Raw genomic sequence first — 18,784 nt, forward strand, 5'->3', positions numbered from 1 at the left:
CACCTTAGAGACTAACAAATTTATTTGCGCATAAGCTTTCGTGAGCTACAGCTCACTTCATCGGATGCATTCAGTGGAAAATACAGTGGGAGATTTATATACACAGAGAACATGAAACAATGGGTGTTACCATACACGCTGTAAGGAGAGTGATCACTTAAGATAAGCTAATACCAGCAGGAGAGGCGGGGGTGGGGGGAGAGAAAACGTTTTGTAGTGATAATCAAGGTGGGCCATTTCCAGCAGATGACAAGAACATCTGAGGAACAGTGGGGAGTGGGGGGAGAATAAACATGGGGAAATAGTTTTACTTTGTGTAATGACCCATCCACTCCCAGTCTCTATTCAAGCCTAAGTTAATTGTATCCAGTTTGCAAATTAATTCCAATTCAGCAGTCTCTTGTTGGAGTCTGTTTTTGAAATCTTTTTGTTGTAATATTGCGACTTTTTGACCTGTAATCGAGTGACCAGAGAGACTGAAGTGTTCTCCGACTGGTTTATGAATGTTATAATTCTTGACATCTGATTTGTGTCCATTTATTCTTTTACGTAAAGACTGTCCAGTTTGACCAATGTACATGGCAGACTCCAATGAGAGACGGCTGAATTGGAATTAATTTGCAAACTGGATACAATTAACTTAGGCTTGAATAGAGACTGGGAGTGGATGGGTCTTTACACAAAGTAAAACTATTTCCCCATGTTTACTCCCCCCCCCCACCGTTCCTCAGACGTTCTTGTCAACTGCTGGAAATGGCCCACCTTGATTATCACTACAAAAGGTTTTCTCCCCCCTCCCCGGCTCTCCTGCTGGTATTAGCTCATCCAAGTGATCACTCTCCTTACAGCGTGTATGGTAACACCCATTGTTTCATGTTCTCTGTGTATATAAATCTCCCACTGTATTTTCCACTGAATGCATCCGATGAAGTGAGCTGTAGCTCACGAAAGCTTATGCGCAAATAAATTTTTTAGTCTCTAAGGTGCCACAAGTACTCCTTTTCTTTTAACTTAATAACAGTTATAAGCCTAGAGATAGTCTCAGTCCCAGTCTGCCAGTCACTTTGCAGACTGTACGATCCAAGCCAGTAAAGCACTTAAGCACATCCAAGTGTAAGTGATCACTCTCCTTACAGTGTGTATGATAAACCCATTGTTTCATGTTCTCTGTGTTTATAAATCTCCCCACTGTATTTTCCACTGAATGCATCCGATGAAGTGAGCTGTAGCTCATGAAAGCTTATGCTCAAATAAATTTGTTAGTCTAAGGTGCCACAAGTACTCCTTTTCTTTTTGCGAATACAGACTAACATGGCTGCTACTCTGAAACCTTTTATTAAGTTGTCCAAATTATTGACTTGCAAATTGACCCATTTTCTTTTCAAGTTCTCAAATCAGTTCTGTCACAATATTTGTCGTGCTGGCCTTCCATGGATCTCACACATTGGCTATACATGGTGTAGTAAAGAAATAAATTTTGGCCTTAATTAGTATATTTTGCCTTTATTTTGAAAAGGGGAGTTAATCAGGGCTGATCTACACTACACAGGTCGACGTAGCTTTGTATGTGTCTATGCTTAAGTTTGGCTCCTACCGATGCAAGTGCTCCATTACGCCAACTTAATACCACCTCCCCAAGTGGCAGAGTGTCACGGTCAATGTACTTAGATCAATTTAGACACTGGGTTATTTATGTCAACCAAAAATGTCCTGCAGCAGCTGTCCCACAATGCCCCACATTGACCACTCTGGTCACCATTGTGAACTCTGATGCCCAGGGGTTATGGAGGCCAGAAGAGCCTGCTTCCCCTTTGAAGCCCCATGAATTTTTGAAATTCCTTTTCCTGACTGCCTGGCTTGGTGAACACACCTAGCAGCTCTCCACTGTTGAGTGCAGCTGCCCAGCTGACCATACTAGCTACATGCTACAGACACACTCCAGCCTAAAGTGGACAGGAGACATTAGATCTCCTGGGCCTGTGGGGAGAAGAGGCTGTGCAGGCACAGTTACGAACCAGCTGCAGAAACATTGACATCTACGAGCAGATTGCTTGGGGGATGCAGAAGGGAACCGACAGGGACCAGCAGCAGTACCGCATGAAAGCCAAGGAGCTCCGGCAAGTGTACCAGAAGGCCAGGGAGACCAACAATAGACCTGCTGCTTTTACAAAAAGCTACATGTCACACTTGGCGGACACCCAAGCATCCCCCCTCCTCCCAGCACTGTGGATACGTCTGAGAAGCCAGAGTCATAAGAGGAGGAGGAAGAGTATGGGGGAGAGGCAACTGGGGGAATCCAGCTGTGCAGCCAACCAAGACCTGTTTTTGACTCCACCACAGTCCAGCGAGTCAAGCACGGGCAAGCCTGATGAAGGTGAAGCAACGTCGGGTAAGTGTGCAGTTTAATTTTAAATTACAGGGATGCACCCCAAAAATAGCAGGACACATCTTTTGACTTATTAATTTTCTTGTGCTAGAAGAGGTCATGGTACGACCAACAGAGGGGGTGCTGCTATCCCTTTAGAGTTTTTTTTTTTTTGGGGGGGGGGGGGGAGGCAAAGCAAAGCAGTTTGTTTATGTACACAGGGGTGTCCTGTGAATCCTCCAGAGAAATGTCAATGAAACTTTCATGGAGGCACTCTCCAGTCCTCTTCCAAAAGATTTCTAGGGATGGCTGCCTTAATTCCTCCTCCACGGTAGGACACTTTCCCACACCACTCAGCAATAATTTCTGCAGGCACCTTTGCAGTACACAGGCTAGCAGCATACGGGGCAGGTGACTTCAGGATGCCTGCAGCAGCTGTGCTCTCTCTGCCTGTGCTACCCTCAGGAGTGAGATATCAGCTAAAATCACTACCGCCTATGGAAAACAGTGCCAGGATTCAGTGACATTGCCCTATACTACTAGAATCATGAAACTCAGCACTTCCCCAACCCTTGGCAAGCCATGCTCACCATGGCAGGTGCTGTGAACAAGCAATCCCAAGTGGAAGTGAGAATGTAGTGCTTAAAATTTTAGAGGTGCAAGGGGAGTGAGTTCAGAACCTTATGTTTCACCTTCCATAGTGAATACACTGACGATAACTGTGTGTGTTTTATTTGCAGCTGCTACCACTGCGGCTTTCAGGGTTTCCCCCTCTATGACCACAGAACACCTGAGGCAGATAAGGGGGTGGGGTGGGGGAGAAAGAGGACTCAGGATGACATGTTCAGTGAGATCCTGCAAGCCAGTGCTGCACTGGACTGAGAGCAGAGAGTCTGAAGGGTGAACATTGTGGACAGCCCCGAGAAGGATAGAGACGAGAAAAGAGGGGCGCAGGAAAAGGAGAGGGAGATGCACCAGGACATAACGGGGCTTCTCAGGCAGCAAGCAGAGATGCTGCAGACTCTGGTGGACTTGCAGGTTCAACAAGGCTGTGCTCACCACCCTCTGCAGCCCATTGAGAGCTCAATATCATGACCTGCCTACCCCTCCCCCTTCAACATTCCACATGGCATCAGGGGTTGCTCCACTACCCCTACCCCTCCACCCTGGGGGAGAGTAAAGACTGACACAGAGTCACATACACTAATCATGGCTCTCACAGGTCATTGTATGTGCAGCTGAAATGGACATGAACATTCTTTTCCCCTCATAAGTTCTGGTCTCGTAATTTATTAAATTTGATTAAGTTTTTAATGTATTTGTTTTTAAAATTGCCTGGTTGGGGGGGGGGTGTCACTGATTTTGTTACAGAATAAAATTCTATTATTTGGAACATAATTCATCTTTATTAGTTCACAACATATGCTGACTGGTGATCATCAGTTTTGAAAGTGACAATTACTGCTCAGTGTCACACAACTCATAAGATCATTCACAAACAAAATTAACAGGTGCACTGACAATGTTATACCCCTACACGTACAGCAGTCACCATACAATTCCTTTCAGGCCACGAAGAGAAGGGCCAGGTAGCGTACACTACAAACAGCACACACTACTCTGGCTCACCCGTTAAAATGGTCTTTCAAAGCCTCTTTGAGCCGTATAGCTCTGTGTTGAGCTCTTTTAATAGCCCTTGTATCTGGCTGTTCAAATTCAGCAGACAGCCACTCCACATCCGCTCCAGTGGAAACCGATTCACATTATTATTCAGGAAACAGTGGGCAGCTGTGATCATTGGGATATTTTTCTCTCTGAGGTCCAATCTTGTGAGTAAATAATGCCAGCATCCCTTCAAACGACCAATGGCACATGCACGTGTAACTGTCATTCTGCACCTGCTGAGATGGTAGTTGAAGCGTTCCTTGGTGCTGCTGAGGTGGCCAGCGTGCGGCTTCATGAGCCAGGAAAGCAAGGGGTAAACTGGGTTGCCCAGGATCACTATTGGCATTTCAACATCGCCAATGATAATCTTTCAGTTGGGAAACAAAGTCCCTGTTTCCGGTCCGGTGTTCTTAAAGATACAAGCATCATGCACCTTTCTCTGGACTAGCCCACACTGATGTTGGTGAAGCATCCCCAGTGGTCCACCAGCGCTTGCATAACCATAGAAAACTAGCTCTTTCTGTTGATGTACTCTGTGGCAAGTTGGTCTGGTGCCAAAATAGGGACCTGTGTGCCATCTCTCACCCCCGCATAGTTCGGGAACCCCATTGCTGAAAATCCATCCACTATGTATTACACATTGCCGAGAGTCACAGTCCTGCATAGCAGGGGGTGATTAATGGCCCTGCACACTTCCATGAATATGGCCCCAGCAGTGAGTTTCCTGACTCCAAATTGAATCCTGACTTACTGGTAGCGAATTGCAAGTTTCCAGTGTGATCACAACTCGTTTCTCCACTATCAGTGCAGCTCTTATTTTGGTGTTCCTGTGCTGGAGGGCTGAGGAGAGCTCAGCACACAGATCCAGGAATATGGTCTTGCACATCTGAAAGTTCTGCAGCCACTGCATATCATCCCAAGCCTGCATTACGATGCAATCCCACCAGTCAGTGCTTGTTTCTTCTGCCTGGAAGCAGTGCTCCACCATCTGTAGCTGCTCCGTGAAAGCTACCAACAACATGGAACTGGCTCTCACTATGTCCCACAGCAATCGGTCCTCCAAGAAATAGTCTCATTCCTTGCAGCTCTGCAGATACTGTACGATCGTGCATCCTACTTGCAGTGCTCATGACAACAGCACAGATCTCGCAGGCTCCATGCTTCTGTCGGAGATGGCAGACAACGAGAAAGGCTGCACGGGTTTGTGGGATACAGATGACATTAGGGGATGGAGAGAGTTACAAACTAGGAAGTTGGCCCCATGCTCCCAGTTGCCCTTGCATGACTTGTTTCAGCTCCATCATGCATTGCCAAAACTTCCTAGAAGACAGTGCACTGCTAAGTTGCACAGTGGGATACCTACCCATGGTGCACTGCATTCTGCATCGATACAAGAACTCCTGGTCGGTATGTGCACCGCTGACACAAGGAGCCAAGTAAGCATGCACACAAGTGACGAACTAAGTGCAGTGGCTGTATACCGATGTAACTTGAGATGACGTAAGTTTGTAACATAGACCCGGCCTCAGAGTGCTATACACAACACAGTAGTATTATAACTGTACACATATGCAAAATAGCTTCTCACCTCTGAGTAATTCTTAGCAGATGAATTCCGAGAGGGCTGTTGTCGGGCAGATTTAAAGGCTAAAATAAAACAGATGAGAACATATCATACGGAAGGCACTTGAAATAACCACAATTAATTATCTGATCACATCTTATCACACAAGGGTCTCACCTTCACATTTTGACTGGTATGTATTTTACTACAATGTATGACTAAAAAGGCATGGTACACAGACTTACTATAGTTTGCTTTTTATGATTTCTCCCACAACATTCCAGATAAAATAGCGTTGTGATTTTCCCAAGATAGTGAGTGGAGGCAAAACCCATAGGAATTAATTCCCTAACGTTATCAGAAGCTTCCTATTCTAGCTGGGGAAAGTATAATCCTACTGGTTAGATAAAACATTCACAAATACAAACTAAATTAACATTTAGTTCATATCGTCTAATATTAACATTACAATTTGAGAAGTCCAATTTTTCTAGTTAACATATTTTTGCTTTATTTTAAGTCACGTTTTCAGTAATCAAGAGTTTTATTCTAATTCTTGTAGCACACATCAAGAAAACTGAAATAATCATGTGTTTCCCTTTGCCCCACGCAATGTGGTATCTGAAAGAACAGGGTGCTCATGTGGAAAGAGCCTAGATAAATAGATGCTGCAGTGTCTTCCTATACAGTACTTAGAATAGGCAAGACCTGCAGTATCTCGGATACTGTGATGTGTTAATTGTGAGAAAAATGTTGATTTCTTAATCGTACTTATTGTATGAGGTTTCTTTTCAGTAAAGAAGAGAAACATTCTTCTATTTATCAAACAAATGCAAAAACGACCTCATAAAACAAATGACTTCTTCTTAGTCACTTTCACTGAATTGTGATGAATTTGCCTTGCTACCTTTTACATGGGATATGATAAACCTGGCCTTGTTTAAACTGCAAGTAGAAAACTTGCTGCGTTCTTTTACAGATATCTGTGAGCAGTGCCTCACTGGTATAGTACTCAGGTTTTGAAGCGGTTCAACACTGCTACATTAATAATGCTTTGTTCTGAAAAACTTATTCGCCAAAGTGCATGCTTGGATTCCCAACTCATAGGCAGATTCGTTTTCAAATTAAGAAACTACTGTCTTTAAGTGCATCCACTACAGTTTTAAATTCTCAAAAGTTGCCCCAAATCTGCCTTTTAAACTGGATTTGAATACACTGGCTCTATCAAGTCATTTGTGTTTTTGGACAATGCTTTGGCTCTGTGGCAAAAGCAAGTTTCTTAATTTCTGTGCAATGTTGATAAGTTAAATCTCCAGTAAGGCCTGGTATTCCAGTGGCTCCCGGAAAACAATTTGCCACAGCGAGATACACCAGAATTAAAGTGGCCTGTACTTAAGCAATGCATGCCAGCAGAACGTTTTATTGTCAGCTTGCTCTCCTACTATATTTCTAATTTAACAATTTAATTTGACCGCCTCAGAGCCAGACCTCTGAAGGTGTTCCAATTATCTAAAGTAAAAATCAGACAGACATGAAAACATCTTGTTACGAAAAGTTAGAGTTTTCTATCACTGTCATACAGTTAGTTCAAGAGAGACTACATTTTCAGCACTTCAAGTCTGGAAAGAATTAAAATTTTCCATTTTTGACACGACCAACTTCAAAAATCAGTCATGTTTTTAACCAAGAGCATGTATAACTTTCACAAGAAATGTAGATGTTTATTAAAAGATTTTTAGCATGTACTGCCTAGCCAATGGAAAGTTGTCTAATATATCTGCAAAATAGGAGTTTTTTAAAAAAATACTTCCTAAAAATATTAGTTTTAGACTAAAGTACTCAAACATGCACAAGTTGTGACAGCGATTCAGAAGAAACCTAGACCTTGATCCTACAGTGTGATGCACTCGTGCAAGCCCATAATAATTGAGAGCCCCACTGACTTCCTTAGGACTCCGGGAAGATATTAGGACCCAGCCCTATGGATCAGCTTGCAGGATTGGGGGCAGCGCTATTATTAAATTCTAAAGGACTCCATAAAAAAACCCCACTTGTGCTGTGGTCCTGTTTAAAATATAAAATGGAAATCAGTAGTAATTTCAAATAAAATGAATAGGTTCACTTTGTGCTAAACTGATCCTATAAAATCCAGTTCATTTCTGAGTGATGCTCAAACAATGAAACTAGCCTTTACTTGGGCAGTGATGCAGATGAGACAAAGGATATTTTAATGAATTATCAGCCACTTCTTTTCACAGCTAATTTTCAGATATCATCGAGTTAAACATCCTTGAATTAAAAGAGACTTTGAAAGTGGTAATTTTGGAGACTACAGTGGTTCATTTGCATTCATGTGCACGAAGGTGGTAATAATAATAATAAATAATAATAATAATGTCAGAATGTCTGGTATTAATTTTTCTGTTCCACATGATATACTCCAACTGAATACTTATAATAAAGTGAGCACAAGAGAGGAGGTACAAGGGAAAATTGAAAATAATGTTTTTATTAATATAAGTAAAAAAAAATACAGTATAAATCCAATATACTTCCAAGATGCAGAGGTTGTGCATCAAGTTTTATAAGGACAGGTGCTAATGTATTTTAAAAGATGACTTTAAAAACTAACATCTGCATAAAGAAGCCAGCCAGTCTGCAATTTTAAATTGGTCTTTTTATAGGATCCCAAACTTTTTAATGACGAGATTTTGAAGATTACTAACCCAGTGTAATAATTTCAGAGATCCCGAGACAGAAAATTTTTAAAACTGCAACTGAAAAATGCGTTTTATAGCACTTTGTTTCTAAGGGGTGCCAATAATGATCTGAATGACACTGGGTAAATCTAAGTTTACCATTTTCTTTATCGAGTTTCTCCAGATTTATATTGATGTAACAGAATCAATAGATCAGAGCAGGATCCAGCCCATGGTCTCTAAACATAGCATTTTATCTGTCATGGTCTCTACAAAAAATTCTTTTGTTGCAAAAGTTGTTGCTTACTGTTAGTGCCTAACTGTGTTATTTTTTGCACTCACTGGTCCTAGTGGCAATTGCATCCTTTGGATTCCTAAATTACTTGTGTCATGCTCACTCTCTCACAGTATTTTGTTTCACCCACCATGACCTGAATAGACACCTCTCGCTCCATGCCAGGCTTGTCCCCTTCTCTAAGAGAAGGCTTCATCACAAATCCAGAACTAGCCAATCAGTTTGGGTCACACAATTTGGGAGGATTCGACAAAGACACTCTTCTGGATACATTTTGCATCTGAAGGGGGAAGTTCTTGAAACAACCTGAACTCATCAGCTGGTAAAGTAGAGAGCGGCAGACCAATTAACTCCATTAATTAATCTTCTTAAAATAATAGGTAAGAGATGGGGCAGGAAAAGAAGTTAGCTGGACTAAACCTCACTAACAGTTCACCTCCCTACTTAATAAAGGCAAACTAAGCTCCATGTGATGGCTGAATTTTACCTACTGGAAATAAAGGTTGCATCATAAACTTCTTAATTTCATTATGGCATTCTGCAAAGTGATAGCAATTTTAGAGGGCATGTGAAAATAACACACTATTCTGAACATACCATCTATGATAGACATATTCTTGGTAGGAGTAGACACAGGCTTGTAACTTCTACTGCTATTAGACTGTTCTTGGCTAGTGTTTCCTGTAAGGATAATACACAAACACACACAAAAATTTTTTTAAAAAAATCAATATTTAGCACTCTGCATTTTTTCTGTTAATTATGAAATTCTAAAAAACAAGCATCAAAAGTCCATAACTAAGGGTACGTCTACACTGTAGCCAGGAAAGTGCTTTCCAGATCAGACAGACAGACACTCACTAGCTCTGCATGAACTAGAGAGCAGAAAATATCAGCATAGCTGGCGATAGCAGAGGTGGCAGCTCAGGCTAGCTACCTGAATACATACCCAGGGTGTCTGGGTGGGTTTGTACTGCGGGGATAGCATTGTTGGAGGCTTGGGCTAGCCGCCTGAGTACAACCCCTACATCCCCCCCAGAAACTCTGAGTATGTACTTGGGTGGCTAGCCTGAGCCACATCAACGCTACCCCCAGCTACACTGCTTTTTTCAGTGGAATACCAATTCAGTAATATTTACAGCCCATTTTCATTTCTTTAATGGTTTATAAGGAAGAGCCTACAGAACATATACAACACATTGCAGTGATTGATACCAATAATCAACAAGAATATTAGGGGGCCGAGTAAGAAATTTAATAAACACCACTCATCTTTATCACAATTCATACTCTTCCGCCTAGAAAGTGGATAAAAATGAGAGCATGATTTAGCTTTTGACATAATGTCTACGCCATGGACAAAAACCTCATTCCCTTTCTTGACAGTACATTGGGCACATTTTCCCATTAGTGGTTTCTATAACCAATTTATTTTTGAAGTGCCCAGTCTTAATTTGAATTCATAGGCCTTGATCTTGCTGTCAGATCTTCTAGTCCCCCTACAAACATGCTGGGCCCACTGAAGTCAGTGGGAGTCTTGGCTAGCTGATCCATCTGCAGAATTGGATACTTTAAAAAGAAAAAAATTTTATTAAAGGCATTAACAACAAGGACTGTAACTCATTAAAGGGCACAATCAATTACAACCAGACCAGGAGGTGGTTTGATATTTTTGGTTAAAAAAAAAAAAAAAAAAAAAGCAAGCCCTCCCACTTCCCTGATTAAGACAAGTTTTCTAAGCCTTGGGAAGGACTACTGGTTTTACAAGCCCTTGGGGGAAGAGACTACCTTCTGCACATGGTCAGCACCTAGCCCATGTTGGAAGCTATCATAATACAAACACCAGCCAGCAGAGGTATTGCCTAATTTTAATACAAAAGAATAGACATACATCTCTCTTCATGGGGCTTCCCCAAGAAACTGCGATAACTACTGCAGCATAGGAGCATGGTATTTTTTCCTCTTGTCAAAACCTGAATATTTCAACTTAATCTTTGTAAGGTGGCAAATTACTGCAGCAACTGGTGCCAAAAATGGTGGCAATAAAAAGATTATTACATCGGGAACCTAATTAAACAACAAGCCAATAGTGCATTTCATGGGAGCATTACAAAAAAGGCCTTTTTTTTTTTTTTTTTTTACAAGGGTAAACTGCTAATAATTGCAATACAAGGAATGTAAGAAACTACGGACCTCTTCCCCTTCGAGAGGCTCCTCTTGATGTTGAGACTTGCCCTCTTCCACCTCTTGCCTGACCCCTTCCTCGACCTCTTCCTCTGCTGAATGACGCAGAGGTGCCAGCATCTGAATCATCGTTTTTTTGTTCTGACATTCCAATATCCATAAGATCATCATCACTAGAGCCAGAGGCAAGAGCAGCCTCATGGGATCTGTGAGCTCTAGCCCTGGTCATAGCCTGAAAGAAACGATACAGAATATTTAATGTTAACAGTAAAATGCACAAGGGTTGAAATCATAGTGGTGATGTGTTTATAAGAACTCAGATTTAGGGCCAACTTCAACGGTAATGTAAATCAGTCAGAAAATAGATGTCTCTTTTCTAATCATTTTGATGCAGTCCCAATTTGTACACTAAGTCATGATTGTTTACAAAATGCTTCACTGCCATTCAAAGAAGTCTGAAAAAACTACTGTTACAACAAATTGTGAAATGGACTAACAAGTCAGCCAACTTACAACAGAGAAAACAGCTTTCTCCAAGAGGCAACATGCATATTTTTCCATTAACTTAGCAAAAACTGCTTATGAAAGATGGTTCATTAAGGCTTAATAAAAGAAAAGGGGAAAAAGTATTTGAACAACTGAGCAGTTTCTACAACCCAAAGGACTGTGATTTAAAAAACAAATGAGAGCGAAAACAGTTTGGAGGAGAAGTGAAGATACAAAGAAAGGGAACTGCCATCTGGTATAAAGATTAATGGGGTTTATGAATGAGTGGACTGTTAACATTTATTTCTTTTTTTCTTTCTTAAAAAGATTAAGGGTTCTATTCTGCTTTCACTTACACCAATCCACTGAAGTCATTAAATGAGAAGAACCAGGCTGGAAGTGAATTTGGCATTTCTAGATTTCCACAAGCCCCTGTCTGCACAGTGATCCCCTGGTCCATATTCCCATTTGTAGTTTAGACATGAACTTAAATCATAGTTTAACCATACAGAGGACATACGTGCTATTATTGTTGTTGTTATAATTAAGGGACTTTAAGTCCCTTACTGACTTTCACTGGGACTTAGGAGCCTAAGTCATTTAGGCAGTTTTGAAAATTTGATCCAGAGACAGTCCAGGGCATAAGAACATAACTAACTTCCCATCTACACTATAAATTTGAACCATCTGAGGTAAAAGGGCCTCCTGACTAGGTAGTATTTGTAATTTTCACCTCACTAACCTGAAACACAGCTTTACAGCTAGAGTTCATCACTGCCTATTGAAAGGACTTGTCTACACAAAAACTTTAGTTAACGGCAAGCTGCGGTATAAATCTACCCCACACTAGCCTGCCACACACTAAGTATCTGTGTGGACCCTACTGCCTTGCACCGGGGAACTTTTAGTGCCCTTTACTCCTGTTTCAAAGCAGGATAGATCAAAGCACATACGAGGGAACTTTTAGCACACGACAGCCTAGTGTGGAGATTTACAGCCCGGCTTGCTGAAAACTAAGTGCTGATTTTGACACGCCCAGAGGTTGCCTGTCACATATAATTCTATGGTGGTGAACCCGAATATACATTGCTCAAGTAGACATTTTCCTTCTTATAGATAAATGGACATTAGATTCTGAACAGCTTTGCAGAAGGACTGAAGAAAAATTGAGGAACTCTCTCCTTCACCTCCTATACTCCAGAATGGACCACCTCAGAAAAAAACAACCCAAATCCATTACATGCTCCCACACACTGGAATAAAGAAAAAAAAAAAATCAGGAAATCTACTCGTTCTTTTTTTAAATTATTCATATTCTGGGACCAACCTGACTACAAACACTATGAACATTAGATTCAGACATCTGCCTGAAATGTAGTTCATCAATAGGGACATTAATTCACTGCTTCTGGGACTGCTCAGGCACTGCTAACTTTGGGTTGGAAATATGCAATTGCTTGTCTAAATCTTATGGATCCGAGGTTGGTTTTTTTGGTAGAGCTGTCTCCCAAATGGCTGCCCAGTCATCCAAATGATACCAGTCATAGGGATGACTGGGCAGTGGCTCCAGTTAGGCCATTTATTTTGTGCTCTGTCTCTCATAAATATACCCTGCATAAATGGACTATTAAAAACTTTACTCTGGACTTTTGAATACATTCTATGCTTCAATATGTCTCCCTAGATATACAGCACGAGGCTGCTGCCAAAAGACAGAACAGAAACCCGGTATCCTTTTGTCATACAAAAAAAATCTACAGTAATTGCAAAACCACTTACATAAAGGTCAATTTAATAGATTCTGGGACTTCACTTATTAGGAGTCTTAATATAGGTTTTATGCGTGGGATTATGCCCCACAATTATGTACCAGGAAGAGAGTCCACATAAGTAAATTATACATAGCAAAGTGGATATTTATGTTTGAATTTCTTTACGATTTGCATAATTTTTGATAGTTGCTTAGTTATTCTGCAATTTACTGACACGTTCTTGTGTCTTCTACAATGAAACTGTTTGTTTTCACCCAGATGAATAGTGATATAATCTGAGATTTTTACCTTTTAAAAATAAACTGTAGTGACTTTATAATGTAGAGAAAAACAACGAAATTTGTTATTTGTAATCTAAAGAGAATTGTAAACCAGACATCCAGATTCAGAATGTTTTTTGTCTGACTTTTAAACCAGAAGCATGCTGTGACTTTGAGGGCGTATCATACACAAGGATATTTTCAGGTGATTTGCAATTCTGCATCCCACACAAGACCTTGAGGGATCTCTCTCTTTCAAAGAAATCAACAAAACTTGCCATAGAATTCTCTCATCCTTCTTGAACAATTAGGCCTGGGTGATGCAGAATGTATCTATTATTTATTTTATTATACATTAATAGAAGACGACAGTGCTCCACTCATGCAACATCAATAAAGACACATATTCTACACCCTACATTTCTGTTTTAGGGGAATTACCTCACGAACTTCTTCCTCTTCCTCTTCAATATTTTCTTTTCTGGTCTCCCTAAATTTTCGCACCTAGGTCACAGTGATATAAAATATAAGACCAAATTCATATTCTGGACTGTACAATACCCTGAAGACACAAAAATTCCAAGAAAAGTGTTCCTGTTTTAATAGCTTAGTGGTGAACTTAGATTTTTAGAGAAATCAAATGAATGTCTGTTGTTATTTCACCGGATTTGTTTTGAACAGAAATCGAATGGTATCATCACTATTCAACGCTTTGCCAGGAAGGCTTTTCTGACTGTAAAGAGCAACAATTATATTACCAGGTACAAACAATACATTTGAGATATGTTTGTGATAGGATGAGTCCAGAATACACAGGAGATATAGACACACCTCTTTTTGAGAAGCAAAATAAAAAATCATTAAGTAATGTAGAATAGTTTAATCTAGTCCACTCCTAGTAAAAAGAAATCACCACCAGAGATTGAAGGCTCTACGTAGGTCTGCAGCCCCACTACTACTTATTGGCACCATTAGAGAGTAGAGCATGCCAGCAACGGGCATCTGCAGAAAAAATCATGGGGCTGGTGCTCTTCTCACATTCGATCTAGCGTGAGAACAAAGGATGCCCAACAACATGTTCAAAATCCATAGGAGGAAGGGAGGCCAACGCTGCATGCAGCCCATGAATCTCACATTTCATGGGATGTGAGCCAGTGCAATAAAGCTCAGCACTGGCTGAAAACGTGCTTGATATGGGGTAGAAAGGAAAGGAGATGCATTACTTTAGATAGAATATACAGGCAAAAAGGCATTAACATAACATAGTCACTATCTAACATTAAACAATGTTAAACAAGGTCTGGGCCTTAAGATACAGAGACCTCAGCTTGTTTAGCACCATGACAAATACACTATTAAAAATCCTTTTACCTTTTTATTAAAGACACAAAAAAGAAGGGAAAACAGTTAAAGCAACTGAAATGTAAAGTATTCCATTTTAACAGCATCTCTTGTTCTATTTCCCTTTAGTTGTAGACTGTTTTTAGAAGGAAAAAAGCCCCATTGTTTGACAGTCTTTTAGAATGTTAAAGATGGTAATAAATGTTATCCCACATAGTGTTTGGCTTTCAGCTGGAGCTGGTAGAGGTGTGATGTCATCTGAGTTCCTCTTTCTTTGTCCTGTTTTGGTCAGGACACCTTTCAGGACCATGATAATGAAGGCCTGGGGTCCCAGAAAACACAGGGGGTAGCAGCCATGATGGTGAAACTCGGTTGCCGTAGCTTCTGTTTGTTTTTCCCTCCAGTTTTTCTTTTTTCATTCCCCACAAAATCTCTTTCGTTTAAGGATCCAAAAAGGGTAGAATTGCCCATCCCCTTGTTATTTTAATCTACTAATTAGGGCTAATATGCGGTACACCAGTTTTGGCTCATTAACTTCTGGCTCCACATCTCCTGTTGTTAGCAAGCATAATTTTAACACAGTCTTTAAATTATATCAACTTAGCCTTTTTGTTAAAGCTAATTCAGTTATTCAGTCTTCCTTTCCTACCTTTTCCTATCAACATTTATTATTATATGCTATTGTAACATCTTATGAACTTTTACATACTTTAATTGTGAACTCAGCTGTAAGAAGTAAGTCTGTAAGCTCAACGGTCACAACATGGGCAAAGTGTAAAAGTAACAGAGAATGGGCAATAGAGCAACGAGAGGTAGTGGGATATGAAGAAATACAGTAGACCCCAGAGAAAGCATGGGTAGAGGTCAGGAATAAAGAGGAAAAATAAAAGTGAAGGTAAGTAGGAGGTGAAAGAGAGAAAGGAAAAAATGGAAAGAGAAAACTTGCATCACAGAATATACATCTAGACCCACTGCTCTGTTTACAGTAAAAAGTTTGAATTCAAACAGTCATCAAGCTGCTACTGTTTTAACCAATGGCCATATTCACCATTGGCATGAGCAAGTGCAATCCAAAGATGACTGATAAACATCAGTGGTCAATTTGGTCCCAAGTCTTAAAAGGCAAACTAAACATCTGTATCTACCAACACGTGCCAGTATGTATGTTATCTCAGTCAGAGTTTGTGCAGAGCTTAACTTGTAGGCCACATATACTTAAAAACTGACAGACTGTGTACACGTAAGATCCTATTATGATTCACTAAGATGAAATAGGAAGCAACATATCAAACTAAAAGATACAATTTTAAAAACAGATTAAGCAGCTTTTAAGTAATATATTTAATTTTTGTGTGTGCTCACGAATGTGAACCACTGAGGGGACTGGCTAGAGGCAGGTGTTGTGCAAGCTTCAAAATACTCACAAAGCTGTCAATAAACCACAATCTTGAGCTACAACCTAGGCTTCTCCTAACCAGAAGGACTGAGTAATTTAGTACTAACCTCCTCATCTATTTTTGCCTCCTCTGCATCAGTGTGACGTTCCTTAAGAAACCTCTGAGTTTTTTCTAATTGAAATTTCACCAACTCTTCTATAGCATCTTTCTCTTCTTTGTCAACAAATTCCTGCACTGCTTCACCCATGCCTCTTTCAGTCAAGAGTGAAAGCTGTACTTTCTGTAAGCGATAGAGAGGGAGGGGGGAAAAGGTTAAAACAAAAACAAAATCCAAGACAAAAAACTTCCCTCAAACAGCAATATATATCCCAGAGTATTACAGTCATATTATTCTTCAGAAAAGAGAAATACACAAAAATATTTTAAGATGTTAGTCAAAGAATTGGATAACATCAGGAAAAGCTAACAGGAGATTCTTTCTAGTCAAGAACCTTTAGCATTAAAGGATTAATGTATTATGTAAAACAAATTAAGGATCAATTAAGCTAAAAAAGCATTATGATTAGTGATGGAAGAAAAGAGTAAAATACATCTCACAAATGAATCATTTAAATGGAGGAAGTGATAATGTTATGGCTGTTCTGAATGCAAGAATCAATGGACTTTGGAGACATCAAACCTTTCAGCCACTCTTACTTGCTTAGCACAGTGCTTTTGTAGGGCCTCCAGCACACAAACTTTATTGATGAGAGTTAGGTCCATGCCTTTGGAAGCCATGGCACACAGCAGAAGCATTTAGCTGCACATGTTCAGAGCCTGAAAGTTAATTATAGGATCGACCTCTCCTCTAAAAAAGTTGCTACTAAGTGGCATACCTGTGGTTAATATCCGAATCCTATTAACATTAATATTAATGGGACAGATTGGTTCCTGGCAATATGTTTCCATTAACCGGAAGCGGTTATTCTTAGGATTTCTATAAAGCAGAATCTATTATATTTATATTAAAGTTATTTCATCGAGAAAGCAGTAAAAATTATAGGACAGGTAATATTGTGTTCTGAATGATCAATAGCTCCTAACACTGGACGTTTGTAATTTCTGTAACCAATAGTAATTCCTACTAGTTATGTCATGCCAGGATAGTGCTACAGCTGTTGATTAAACCAAAATGTAGAAATTACTAACGTTATTTTGCAATATTTTTTTTTTCAGAGTAGCCAGATTTTCAAAGCAAGATACCTATTCCCAAGCAAGGATACTGACATTTGAATAGCATGCTCTCTTTAGTCTGTGATAATGCAGCACTAACACTCTTACTCGGGAACATTATATATACTTAATTTATTTTCCAATCTTCCAGCTGTCCCTTAAGGTGCTATTTTATAAAAAGAGTTATGTCAGAAGCAGTGGAGCCTTTTCTCCTGAAAAACAGTTAAATTAAATACACTTAGCTAAAAAGGATTTTTTTTTTCATTAAAATTAACTGTTAGCTTTAGTCCCCATGAAGCAAATGCACCAGCATTACACGTAGAACTGTCTTTTTTTTTTTTTTTAAGGAAGTATTATTTTTGACAGTCAGTAAATTCGTATATAAATGTATTAACAGGAATTCTGTCACAAAATGAAAAAGCTATTACTGTCATTAAAGAAAACTAATGCAATAGCAAGCTGTTATAACAGGACATTAAAAACTTCCAACACTGTGATAAATGCAGAATACCGAATCCTTTTTCTTTCATTTCATAACATTTTGAGAGAGTACCCTGCGCCTACTTGAATTAACACCACTGGGAGTCTCTAAAGACCCAAGTCCTGCAAACTCCTCAGCATTTCATAGAATCAGGACATATGGGCCTAATCCTGCCAACTCTTACTCATACTCACATCAGTGCAACTATTTTCCTAAGTTTTATACACATCAATGTCATCTGAAAATAGAAAGTGTAAAGCATTAGCATCTTAGCCCTGGTCTACACTAGGAGTTGAGGTCAAATTTAGCAGCGTTAAATCGATTTAACCCTGCACCCGTCCACACAACAAAGCCCTTTTTTTCCGACTTAAAGGGCTCTTAAAATCGATTTCTTTACTCCACCCCCGACAAGGGGATCAGCACTGAAATCGGCCTTGCCAGGTCGAATTTGTGGTACTGTGGATGCAATTAGATGGTATTGGCCTCTGGGAGCTATCCCAGAGTGCTCCATTGTGACCGCTCTGGACAGCACTCTCAACTCAGATGCACTGGCCAGGTAGACAGGAAAAGGCCCGCGAACTTTTGAATCTCATTTCTTGTTTGGCCAGGGTGGCAAGCTACAGGTGAGTGCAGAGGTGACCATCAGCAGAGGTGACCATGATGGAGTCCCAGAATTGCAAAAGAGCTCCAGCATGGACCGAGTGGGAGGTACGGGATCTGATCACTGTATGGGGAGAGGAATCTGTGCTATCAGAACTCCGTTCCAGTTTTCGAAATGCCAAAACATTTGTCAAAATCTCCCAGGACGTGAAGGACAGAGGCCATAACAGGGACCCAAAGCAGTGCCACGTGAAACTTAAGGAGCTGAGGCAAGCCTACCAGAAAACCAGAGAGGCAAATGGCCGCTCCAGGTCAGAGCCCCAAACATGCCGCTTCTTTGATGAGCTGCATGCCATTTTAAGGGGTTCAGCCACCACTACCCCAACTGTGTGCTTTGACTCCTTCAATGGAGAGGGAGACAACACGAAAGCAGGTTTGGGGAATGAGGAAGATGATGATGATG

The 18,784-nt window shown here is 40.3% G+C and overlaps 1 protein-coding gene across 6 annotated transcripts in view; it reads right to left on the bottom strand.

Annotated features, from left to right (window-relative positions):
* MRE11 (MRE11 homolog, double strand break repair nuclease) overlaps positions 1–18,784 on the bottom strand; it is a 55,847-nt gene that overhangs the window by 7,180 nt on the left and 29,883 nt on the right. For 5 of the 6 annotated variants that reach the window (XM_074956758.1, XM_074956732.1, XM_074956747.1 and 2 more), the window contains exons 13-17: positions 16,135–16,308; positions 13,732–13,794; positions 10,782–11,004; positions 9,186–9,269; positions 5,619–5,677 (exon numbers count right to left, since the gene is read on the bottom strand). In XM_074956758.1, the coding sequence (XP_074812859.1) occupies positions 5,619–5,677; positions 9,186–9,269; positions 10,782–11,004; positions 13,732–13,794; positions 16,135–16,308 (603 nt within the window). Of the gene's footprint in view, positions 1–3,898; positions 5,223–5,618; positions 5,678–9,185; positions 9,270–10,781; positions 11,005–13,731; positions 13,795–16,134; positions 16,309–18,784 lie in introns of those variants that run through there. The other variant, XM_074956765.1, reaches the window with a different exon arrangement.

Source organism: Natator depressus, chromosome 1 (genome assembly GCF_965152275.1).
Source record: "Natator depressus isolate rNatDep1 chromosome 1, rNatDep2.hap1, whole genome shotgun sequence".
Taxonomy (NCBI): Eukaryota; Metazoa; Chordata; order Testudines; family Cheloniidae; genus Natator; species Natator depressus.